This window comes from Helianthus annuus, chromosome 13 (assembly GCF_002127325.2).
Source record: "Helianthus annuus cultivar XRQ/B chromosome 13, HanXRQr2.0-SUNRISE, whole genome shotgun sequence".
NCBI classification, from domain to species: Eukaryota; Viridiplantae; Streptophyta; class Magnoliopsida; order Asterales; family Asteraceae; genus Helianthus; species Helianthus annuus.
Window position 1 is genome coordinate 161,234,304 of NC_035445.2, and position 12,369 is coordinate 161,246,672.

The 12,369-nt window shown below is 37.2% G+C and overlaps 2 protein-coding genes across 2 annotated transcripts in view; one reads left to right on the forward strand and one right to left on the reverse strand.

The window, feature by feature from the left end:
- Positions 1 to 1,799: 1,799 nt before the first annotated feature.
- Positions 1,800 to 2,846, reverse strand: LOC110902176 (putative nuclease HARBI1). The gene has a single exon (XM_022148894.1). The coding sequence runs from the start codon at positions 2,844 to 2,846 to the stop codon at positions 1,800 to 1,802; it is 1,047 nt and encodes a 348-aa protein (XP_022004586.1).
- A 5,427-nt stretch (positions 2,847 to 8,273) lies between these two features.
- LOC110900065 (serine carboxypeptidase-like 7) overlaps positions 8,274 to 12,369 on the forward strand; it is a 40,522-nt gene continuing 36,426 nt past the window's right edge. The window contains exons 1-2 of the mRNA XM_022146966.2: positions 8,274 to 8,566; positions 8,675 to 8,820. Of these exons, the coding sequence (XP_022002658.1) occupies positions 8,433 to 8,566; positions 8,675 to 8,820 (280 nt within the window). The 5' untranslated portion in view covers positions 8,274 to 8,432. The remainder of the gene's footprint in view (positions 8,567 to 8,674; positions 8,821 to 12,369) is intronic.

Sequence of the window (12,369 nt, forward strand, 5' to 3'; positions counted from 1 at the left end):
TACAAATGTAAGTAAACATATTAAGTAGTCAAAAAAGTCAAAAGGTAAATAAAGGTTTTTTTTTTTTTTTTTTGTCGATTGAATCTTGCTAATTATATATATTATAGACAGCGTAAAACGTAACCACTCCCAGGAAGCATCATCACCGTTAGATCTTCTCAACTTTAAATCCTATCCATTTAAACTCCAAAAAATAACCGCAAATTGGGCGGTTTATGGTAGTTGAGACTCTCTTCTAAATTGCTAAAAACCAGTTTCAAATTGGGGGGTTTAGAGCATTCACATCCATGCCATCAAATTACGTGTGTAGAGTTTTTATAATATAAGGTCATCCGTAGTCATAAAGCCCCTTTGTGAGCGTTATATCACTAGAGCCCGTAGTCATAAAACCCCTAGCCATCATTACCTAATTATTAATTTTCATTTATATTAATTAATTAAAAAAACACTAACTAATTTATGATTGGTCATACTTTTTAAAAGCCCCTCCACATCACGCCGTGAAGGAGATGGCGCTCCCCCCCCCCCCCTTTTTGGCCTCATAACGCCCTTCATCGTGGTGTTCCAGGCGCCATTGGGGCTTTCTAGGCACACATGGCGCCCCACTACACACAACCTAAAGAGTATAAAAAGTGGTTGTGAGTAGAGCAGAGAGAAAATGTTACTCTTCCTCTGTATATTTGAGGGACACTGTTCATCCTCTATAATTTTTTAATATATTTTGAAAGTGGTTTTGAGAGGAGGAGAGAGAAAAAAGAATGATAAAGGTATAAAAAATATTATTTAATTGAAAAGGAGAGAGAAAATATAGTGTTTTTTAGTGTAATTTAGGGTGAAAATATAATGAAATGGATGTGAATGCTCTTAGACCATGGGGTGTGGGGTCCCCCCCCGATCTCCGGCTCGTCCCCCACGTCCCACACCGCCCCCTCTGGGGTCGTCGCGTCGCAAACGGCGGATGGAAGACGGAAGCGACGAGGTGTTTGGTTGGGGGATTGTATGAAAAGGTGGGCCCCTCAAGTTGTTCTCTCTCTCTATCCTTTATTATATACTAGTTTTTTTATTAAATTTGGGTAGTCCCTCACACCCTTGGATAGTCCCCAAAGGGATGGTCCTCCACCGAATGTGACGTGGCGGACAGGGGCGGACCCACATGGTGTGGGTCGGGGTCCCCGGACCATAATGTTTTTTAAAATTTTAATAGAACCGGTATGTTAAATTTTTTAAGGACCCCATAAAAATAATTAGTTAGATCCCATATTGTTAACTGTGGCTGGCGCAGTGGAAAATTCCTTATTTTCTAACAAGCAGGTCACGAGTTCGACTCCTTCTCACTTTATTTTGTATTTTTTTAACAATCCCAAGAGATTTAATGCTGCCATAATTGCTTATGGTATTGGGAACCCACATATATAGTAATACTATTTAATCCTTGTTTAAGACTGGAAGGTATGGTTTGGCTCATCCCCACGGGGATGAGCCTCCACGTAGGCGGCTAGCATGGGATGAGCCAATTTGAAGATGGAGGGGGATGGAGGATGGGGCCCCACCACATATTATTTTATTGCTTAATTCATTTTAATTGTTTAACTTTTATTTGTTTAAGTTTTATTGTTTATTTTTTATTTGTTTAACTTTATAAAAAGTATTCAACATTTAAATAAAAATACTACATAAAGGAAGATAATAAAATCCATTACATAACATAAATAAAAATTACATAACCTAAAAAATAAAAAATTACCCTACCTACAATTTGAAAAAAAAAAGACTAGATTTAAAAATTTAAAACAAACACACTACTCGTCTTCGTCTTCGGCTCCGTCACCGTCCACCATGTTAACGTTGTTCCAAATATGTTCTACCAAATCTTGTTGAAGGTTTGCATGCGTGAAGTCGTTTGTTAGCGAGAACGAGTTTAAATCCTGTTGTGGGGGATCAACCGGGACAGTGTTCCCCCAAGATGCATTCTCATCATACTCACAAATCGCCCGACCTTCGTCTTCAATAATCATGTTATGGAGCAAAATGCAAGCGTACATACAAAGACACAACCTTTTTGGTGTGAACGCACGTGCCGGTTGTGCAACGATGGCCCATTTTTTTTGTAAGACACCAAAAGCACGTTCGATGTCTTTTCTTGCAGCTTCTTGACGCTTGGCGAATTTTTTCCTTTTTTCGTCCTCGGGATACGGAATAGTCTTTACAATTGTAGACCAAGACGGATATATCCCGTCAGCAAGATAATACCCACGTCTATACTCAACCCCAGAAACTGTAAAACGTGTGTCCGGACCGGTTCCATTAACGACATCGGTAAAGATGGCCGATTGGTATAACACGTTGAGGTCGTTGAGTGAACCAGGGAGACCAAAGAAAGAATGCCATATCCACAAATCTTGTGATGCCACGGCTTCAAGTATCACGGTTGGATAGCCGTGATCACCTCGCGTATATTGGCCGCGCCACGCAGTCGGGCAATTATGCCACCCCCAATGCATACAATCAATGCTACCAAGCATTCCCGGAAACCCGTGCCTTGCTTCATGAGCTTGGTACAACTGTTGAACATCATACGCGTTTGGTTTCCGCAAATATTTTTTGCTATACAGTTTCACCACATTATGGCAAAACCGATACAAACATTCCCGCGTAGTTCTTGCCGACATCTGTAAGTACTCGTCCAAAGCGTCGGCCACTGTCCCGTACGCCAGTTGGCGAATGGCCGCAGTACACTTTTGTAACGTTGTAAACCCTTCATAATTTCTAGCATCAGGACGTTGCGTGAAAAACGGGTCTAGCCCCGCCAAATCATTGGCAATCCTTGTGAATAAGCGGCGACTCATTCGGAACCTGCGTCTAAAAATGTCGGCGTTGTAAAGTGGCTCATCCGAAAAATAATCGTTCACCAATTTCTCGTGCGCTCCTGTCGTATAAAATATATAAGTACGAGTTAAAAAAAATAAGGACAATGAAATTTTGTAATGAAAACCTTAGCGGTCTCTGTTAATCCGTATTCGTCTGGTGATAACATTTTCAGACGAGAAGTCTTCCTCTTCCTCTTCCTCTTCCTCTTCCTCTTCGATTAGAATCTGTCCCGCCCGTAGTACAGCGTTTGCGAAAAACATCTCCTCTTCGTCATCCGAAGACGAGGGCCACCAAGGATTAGAAGCCATTGTGGGTGAAAAGATATTTTTTTTATAAAAGTAGGGAGAAATTGGTATAAAAGTGAGAGGGTTTTGGGTTGAAAGTGGGGAAATAATGGTGAAAATAGGTGATTTTATAGAAAAGGGGAATTTTTTTTTATTAATTAATGCCGTTTGTAACGGCTATATTTCAAATCAATGGACCGGCTGACCCGGCTGTGGGTCGCCGGGTGTGATGGGTCGAGCCCCAGGGGGGCGGTGTGGGGGTCCGGCGCCGGGCCTAGCCGGGCATCAGCCGGCCCCCATACCTTCCAGTCTAACTTATACTTGTTATTTGTTAAAATTCATACCTTGGAAAATGGTAATTCTAATTTATTTACTTAGTTATAAGATGTGGTATCATTTTGTGATAAAAAAGATTGAAATTCTGGACATGAAATATGAATACCATAACTTAAATATAGAAGAAGAAAGAACTAATATTATATGCTGTCATTATTATGAGGTTAAAAATTTTAACACAATGTTAGATATACAACTTTGAATATTTGTAATCTTTTTCATTTGGTATGACATCACATTTTTATTGTGTGTTTTCTAATGAGTAATGATCATATAGTTTTATTTGATATTGTATTTTATTGTGTTTCTCGCCCGCCCCGCCCCGAATGACGACCGACCCAAAAATTAGTAAATGTGCTGATTAGGATAAGATCATGTAAACTGATAGAATTCTCAGGCAATTAAGGAGCTATTTCAGCCTTACGCTGGATAGAAAAGACTGAAGCAGTCTTAAAATTAGTAAATGTGCTGATTAGGATAAGATCATGTATGCTTCTAATCTTTTCAAATATGAAGAATTAGAATGGTGGAATACCATTCTACAATCAAGAGGAAGTGACATGGTCTATAACATGGAATGGCATAACTTTAAAGAAATAGTTGAAAGGAACACCACAGGCCTAGAAACACAACAAGGCTACCCTAAGTTTCATGGGCTGCGGTCGCAACACGCTACGGGGGAGGGGGTACGGGGCGCGACACGTGGGGCCAGTTCAGATAGGCTATAAGTAGCCTAGCTTGGGACTGAAGTTTTCTCACAGTTTCGCTCGAATTTTGACAAAAGCTCTGAATTTTGTCTCTGTTTCTTTCAAATATTACACCCCCTAATTCGCGAAGCTCTGCCGCGTTGTAAGTGTTTTAACCCTTAATCACTACCCGATACCCTACCGATCGATCCTAAACCCAGCAACGGATGTCAACGTGTTGCCTGAATAAGGCTACACTTTGATAACTACGTTGGGGTTTTGATCTCGTGATGTATCGATAATGTTGAATTGGGTTATTATACTAACATGTGTGCATTGTATATTTTATTAGGAACTCAGGAAAATTCACCAGGAAATATTATCAGGAAGCTTATAGTAAAACCCTAAGTTTGCAACATGAGTCGTTCTCTCTTTTTATCAAACTGTTTGCAAAACCCTAAATGTTATTCAGTTATAATTACAGTGATTGAGTATTTATATTTTACAATTACTGCCGGTGTGTGGGGTTTTGTATACACTACTATTCAATCGTTGCTATTGGACGAAAGTTAGCCAATAGTAATATGACCATCGTCATTGTAACTGCCAACGTGACAAATACTGAATAAGTTCTTGGTAGATATAAACATTGTAATCTCCATCTTGTTACTATACAGTTATAGCAATATGTCTTTTCATAAATTGGAATGAACTCGTTAGTATTTCTTGCTGATAAAATGTTTTCAAAACGCGTTTCAGGTAATCTGCTGTAAAGGTGATAAAACAGCTATGGAGCACTGAAGGCTTAAATAAAGTGAATATAGTTACCTGAATAAAAGAAAAAATATTTGTTTTCAACAATTCAGGGTTTATCCCTACAAATACATTTGAAATGGAATATGGGTTTTAGCCCATTTGTTTAATATAAAAAGTTTGGTGTTTTTACAAACTCTGAAATTATTTTCCAATTACGATCCTGATGATTTATTCCGCTGCAAATTTAATAAACACCGATACCACCAGTTAGGCTCACGGCACCCGCTCCCAGGCTGGGGTCGGGGGCCGCGAGACATGTTTTATAAACTAAGATAGCGTTCGTTTCATGGAATGGAATTAGGAAGTTTTTCTTTGTAAAATTGATCTTGGCTGGGGGAGGGAGGAATTTGAAATCCCATGAATTTCTTTAATCAATGAAATTTGTGACTATTTCAACATTCCTTAGAAATCCTTCACTCTAATGAAGGAATGGAATGAAATGTTGAAATAGTCACAAATTTCATTGATTAAAGAAATTCATGGGATTTTAAATTCCTCCCTCCCCCAACCAAGATCAATTTTACAAAGAAAAACTTCCTAATTCCATTCCATTCCATTCCATGAAACGAACGCTACCTAAGTATTTAAACAAACTTGTTTTTGTAACAACACCGAAAACTATGAGCTCGCCAACTTTATTTTGACACGCTACTGCAAGTTTTGCAGGTTGTTAGGTACAGCTATGGACGGGCGTTGCAATTGGTTGGAGTGTGTGTGGTTTGTAAGCTTCATGTTACATATATATAATGAACTTGTGGTTTTACGTTATAATGGATTTATCTTATATTTCCGCTGCTAACTTCAATTGTATTTTGGACTTTTAAACATTGATCACTAATCGTGTTGATTGTGATGATTTATAACTTACATAAATGGTTCAATGTGATTAGTGGATAGATCCTGGTCAGTCACACACCTCGCGATAAAACCTCGCATGTGGAATTTGAGATTGTTACATACACAACAATTTCAAGGTCAATCTTACTTTTTCTACTTTTGGTATTTTGTTTTCAAGTGAGGTTTCTTTGTTCATTTTTATAAAAAAAAAATATATTATAGTCTAATTTCGGATGTTAATTTTAATGTTAAGTTATTATGCATTGAGATGTGTAAAGTTTATGATATTGATAGATCACACTAATACTACTAACTCAAAATTTTTATGAATATTAACACATCGCAATTTGTCACGGTCGCAACATTATACGGGTTTCCTATTAGTTCTTATTAAGTGAAAAAATATATTATATTATTCAACTTGTATGTATGTTTTAATATTTAAACTTTTATTTTGAATACAATCATTTAATAGGGTGGAGATACAATAGAAAGTTCATTTGGCTAGGAAGGCTAGGAAGTGATCTTGACCATCCATTAACTTAATCAAGGGGCTAAGATTAAATCAGGGAAATTGAAAGGAAGAAAAGAGGCATGAGTTTGTTCAAGGGCATTCTCGTCAATCCAAGCCAATAGTTTCTCTCTCCTCCAATTCCTCCCATTTTTTAAACGTTAATAACTCTTTCATACGACATTATTTTTTTATAAAAATTGCACCAAAAAAATGAGCGTTTTTTTATCTTTAAAACGAGTATACTATTGCTATATTTAAAAAAAAAAATTTAAAACCCAGTTGCGTAAAAAGCAATTGAAAAACCACCAGTTACGTAAAACGCAATGAAAAAAAAACCTAAAAAATGACATTTTTCTAAAACGCAATGCACCCAAAACACAAAGAAATGACTTATTTGTAAAACGCAATGGCCAGAAAACACATAAAAATGTGTTTTACCTAAAACGCAATGCACCAAAAAACACAAAGAAATGTCTTATTTGTAAAACGCAATGGCCAGAAAACACTTAAAATGTTTGTTTTCTAAAACGCAATGGACTGAAAACACATAAAAAAGTGTTTTACCTAAAACGCAATGCACCAAAAACACGAAGAAATGTCTTATATGTAAAACGCAATGGCCAGAAAACACTTAAAAATGACTCATTCTAAAACGCAATAGCCAGAAACCACATAAAACTCTCTTATTTCTAAAACGCAATGGACACATAAAACTGTCTGTCACTGTGAACTGTCTGAATTGTCTACGAATTACTGTCTTCGAAATGAGCCAAGTTCTGGAAAATTAATTTTTCTGATGCGTTTTTAGTACAACAATTTAATCGAAAAAATTGTCTACGAATTACTGTCTTCGAAATGAGCCAAGTTCTGGAAAAATTTCTGATGCGTTTTTAGCTCAACCCCAGCCAGGGGCTCTGCCCCTTGGACCCCGCCAGGGGCTGCCGCCCCTGGGACCCTGCTACCAGGGGCTGCCGCCCCCGAACCCCCGCAAAGATCGTAAAACGCAATGACTGAATCAAAAACCCAGATCGTGAAAATGAAACTTAAGAATTTCTTACATGGATCGAAGCCGATTTCTTCATCAATTGACGAAATTTGAATGATAGAAACACTTATCAACGCTCGAACCGAACGAATCGAGTGATTATTTCCAAAATCACCGGAAAAAACGAGATTTTTTTATGAAATTAAACTGGGTTTTTTTCAAAAAAAAGCTGAAGAACACGTTGATCGGGTTTTGAATCATTGATTGGTGATGAAAATCGCACTATAATGTAGTGATTATTGAGATAGAAAGTGAAGAAATAGTTGAAGATGGTGGGTTTTGAAAATGGTGAGTTTTGAAGTTACTGAGTTTTGAAAAAGGAAGAAGAAGGAGTTGGATTGACTAAAATACCCTTTCTCTTTATTTTAAAGTTTGTCACATGTCATAATCCTCTGGCTTCCTATCATTCCTAGCGAAAATTAACTTCCTATTTTCCCTCATTTAATATGTATAAAACTCAACCATGAATTCTCAACCATTTTTCCACGTGATTTTATATTAAATGTAAAAATGCAATGTAACTTTCAATAGTTAATGTCAATGAGCTAGTGGTGGAGTGGTAAGGGAGAGACCTTGTGTTCCAAGTGACCCAAGTTCAATTCCTGCCCCTAGCATTTAGTTTCTGCGGCACCTGGTGATGATGGGAGACTAGGCGAGTAGGCGGCGATCGCTAGTTCGATCCTTGAACTGAGCGGGTTTTACCTCACCGCACTGTCGTGCCTTCGGGCGAGTGTTCACGGGCTTCGGCCCTAGGTGAGGGTTTTCCCCGGTTCGGAAGGCGAGTGTATCCCGATGTGGTGAATTTCGCCAGTAGCCCATTTGGAGGATTCGTTGGCCGTTAAAAAAAAAACTTTCAATAGTTAATGCTACATTAAATAAATTCAAACGTGCCAAAACTATTGAATAGTTAAAAAAATGGAAATTCCTATAATTTGTTTTTTCTTGAAAAATCAGCTTCAATAGAAATTCCTATATATAGGGGAGTGAATCCAATTGTATGATTGTACAGTACCCTTCAAAGTTGAAAGTAGTTGAGTTCTCGTATCATGGAGACCAGTTACAAAACACTACTTTCCTTTTTCTTCATGTTTATGCATCTGACATCTTTATCAAACTCCAAGTCTATCATCAAGAATCTCCCTGGTTTTCATGGTGATCTCCCATTCACTCTTGAAACTGGGTATGTATTTCTGTATTTGTATTTTCAAAACTTTATATAATGGAAACCTGTTTTTGTTTTGTGTTCATTTATTTACTTTTTCTTATTTGTTAAATTGATTGATGAAAGATATGTGGGAATTGGAGAAGACGATGCGGTTCAGGTCTTCTACTACTTTGTTGAATCACAAAGAGACCCATTGCACGACCCTCTTCTTCTTTATATTCCTGGTGGCCCTGGTGCTTCCGGACTATATCCTCTCCTCTATCAAATCGGTAAGTTTATTATATTTATGAATTATAATAGGTCCATGTGCTTTAAAAACTAAATATTAAAACCATCAAATTTAAGTGAATCAGCAACATCAATTAAGCAATTAAAGATACTCAAATGTACAATAATCAATACTCAATACGTAATTTTTTTTTTTTTTTTTTTTTTGAACCGCCAACTAAAACACTGGATAAGCATCCTGTGATGCCCTTAATCGAGCAAATGCATCCCCTCCTCCATAACGGTCAGAGTTGGATGCATACCGGAGCCACCAGTTCCGGGGAAAACCCGCCGCCCGAAGGCCCGCTGCGGTAAAATCTGGTTCGGTTCAGTTTCAAACTGGCGAAAATTCATTGCCACCAGGCTCACCACCAATGTCCTTCAAAGTGATGCTAGTGGAAGTTGAACTTGAGACCTCAAGGAGAGAAAACGAAGTGACTAACCACTAGACCAACTTGTCAGGACGAATACGTAGTTGTTATTAACACTTTGTCGATTTTGAACTTGTAAAGTCTGTATGAACGAAAAAGAGATTAAGAGAGTGCAAAAATTGATACCGAATCCACGGTAATACTAAAATGGCTCAAAGAACAACGGGTTGAAACAAAGGCTTGATTTGGAAGGTTCCAACCAGTTGGTTGTTATCACAGTCTCAACCACCTGATTTCAATAATCAACAAAAACTGAAAAACAATAAACTGTAGATGCTCTATTTATACTAAACAATTAAAAGATAAATATGGAAATTAGAATACAAATAACAAATAAAAGATTTCATCACGAATTCTTCCACATAAGTAGCCACTTTCCATTAGCTTCCATGCAGGTCACCAGTTGGGTTAGATCGGTGTATTGGATGGATGCTTCCGCATCAAAAATCTTTCATGGAAAAATATTTCGAACCCTTTGTTTGATTTTAAACCTGTGCAGATAAATATATAATAAGCAGCATTAAAATATTGCATTGTTAGAAATATATATTTTTTTTAGAAATGTATCTTGAGTTTACATGGTTTTTTTACAAAGGTTTTCTGAGTTTTCTCAACTCAAGTGGGTTTTCGATTTATCCTTCCCCTATATAATAAGGGGAAAGATAAATCGAAAACCCATGTGAGTTGAGAAAACCCAAATAAACCCTATGTGACATTTTTATTTTTTTTAAAAAAAAATAGGAAATGTAATATAAATGTACACGGACCTATTTATGAAAAAAAATGAAAAAAACGCTTACTATTTTTTTTTTTTAAATGTTGAAAATTCATATGTTACATTTTTTTTGGACATACACATTATGTAACCTGAAATTTTGTAACATTTTTTTAAAAAAAAACTACTTGGTGTTTTTTTGTGTTTCTTTTTTTAAAATGTTCAAATATATGTATATTACATTTCCTATTTTTTTTAGAAATGTATCTTGAGTTTACATGGTTTTTTTACAAAGGTTTTCTGAGTTTTCTCAACTCAAGTGGGTTTTCGATTTATCCTTCCCCTATATATATATATATATATATATATATATATATATATATATATATATATATATATATATATATATATATATATATATATATAGGGTCAGGATTTAGAGAAAACGGTGAAAAGTGTGAGAACGGTGAAAATGATTTTAGTGGTGACATGTGGCATTGATGCTAAATTATGCTAAGGGGTAATATTGTCAAAAAACCCACTCACGTGAACTGGGTGTTCAAATAAAACGCCATAAAAACACCCAATTCAGAAAAACGTCATAAAAAATACCCAATTAAAAACGCCATAAAACACCCGGTTCAGAAAAACGCCATGAAAAAACTCAGTTGAAAACGCCATAAAACACTCAGTTCAGAAAAACGCCATGAAAATACCTAGTTAAAACGCCATAAAAACACCTAGTTCAGATGCTCTAGTAGATGCTCTAGTACTAAATGCTCTAATCAGATACTCTACCTAGTTAAAAACGCCATAAAAACACCTAGTTCAGATGCTCTAGTAGATGCTCTAGTACTAGATGCTCTAATCAGATGCTCTAACAGATGCTCTAGTACTAGATGCTCTTAGATGCTCTAATCAGATGGGATGCGCTATTATGGAGCAAGTTCAGAAAAACGCCATGAAAATATCTAGTCTAAAATGCCATAAAACACTCAGTTCAGAAAAACGCCGTAAAACCCAATTAAGTTTTTTCGAAAAGTATATCAATAGTATACTCGTTGGAAAGATAAAAAACGCTGAGTTTTATGGTGTATTTTTTTTTCAAAAAATAATCACGTATAAAAAAGTTATTGTCGTTTAAATATGATGGGGGAAAATGACATGTGATTAGCATGCGCGCATTTGCTTAGATCTTCCTATTTTACCCCTGCTAGTAGTTCCAAGACCCCTATTATTTACAAAAATGTCACCCCATCAATCTAAGCCACAAACCACTAAGATCTTGTGGCTGAGAATCGTTCTCACCGTTCTCACACTTTGAGGCGTTCTCTCCTGATCCTGTTCTTATATATATACTTAGACCCCGGGGTGCGGGGGGTTTGGGTCGGTGACATTGCTCGACACGTAGTGAGTGTGGGCTCTACCAGACCACCCCCAAAAAAGTGGGTGTGGAAATGACGTGGCCAGGACGGGGTGACATGTAGATTTTTTTATAAATTTTTTTATATAGTTGACATTTACATAATAAAACAGAAACTTATATTAATTTTAAAATAATTACATAAAATCCTAAAAGTAAAAAAAACGTACTTATTAAATACTAAAAGATTAAAAAAAGTAGTTAATAAATTTAAAAAAAAAAAAGAAAAAAAATTATAAAGTTCGGTAAAAATTAAAGTGGGGAACCCACTTAAAATCCGAATTCCCATCGTGCCGATACTCGATCTTCGCGATCTCCACTCGATCGTCGTGGGTCAAGTCGCCCACAGGGATACGGTCGAAGCAAAATTTAAACTGATCCATGAGCTCACGCAACTTGTGTTGGCACGCGTTTAAATTGTGACGCGTGTTCCCAACTTGTTGTTGGTATTGCTGAAACGCTCGTCCCCAATACGTTGTTTGAGCGCGTTGTAGAGTACGTTGTGGATCGACAATCGATGTCACAAGTGCGATTTCCTCCTCCTCTGTCCAATGTACCATGTTCAGTTTTTTTGGTGTGGGTTTGGTGAAGATTTGTTATTTGGTGTGGGTTTGGTTGAAGAAGATTTGTTATTTGATGTGGAAAAAATGAAGTTTGGGGTAGGTATTTGAAGGGGTATGGTCCCAGATCTCGCGTCAGCATGACCGCGAGTGACCATTACCCTTATCAAAACCCCCACTAGCTAAAGACTTATCTGTGTCCGTGCGGGAAACGCACGAACACAGAGGTCAAATCCAATCTGCCCAATGATGGAGGAGGACTTACCTAGAATATGAGAACGGTACCACATCTAGTGTATGAAAACGGTAGACGCATAGCGATGCGGCCTAGCACCGCATCCTGTGAACACTTCTATCAATACAAGGGATCTGGACAACAGCAACAGTCACCACAAGTGGTGATGCGGCCTGGCACCGCATCT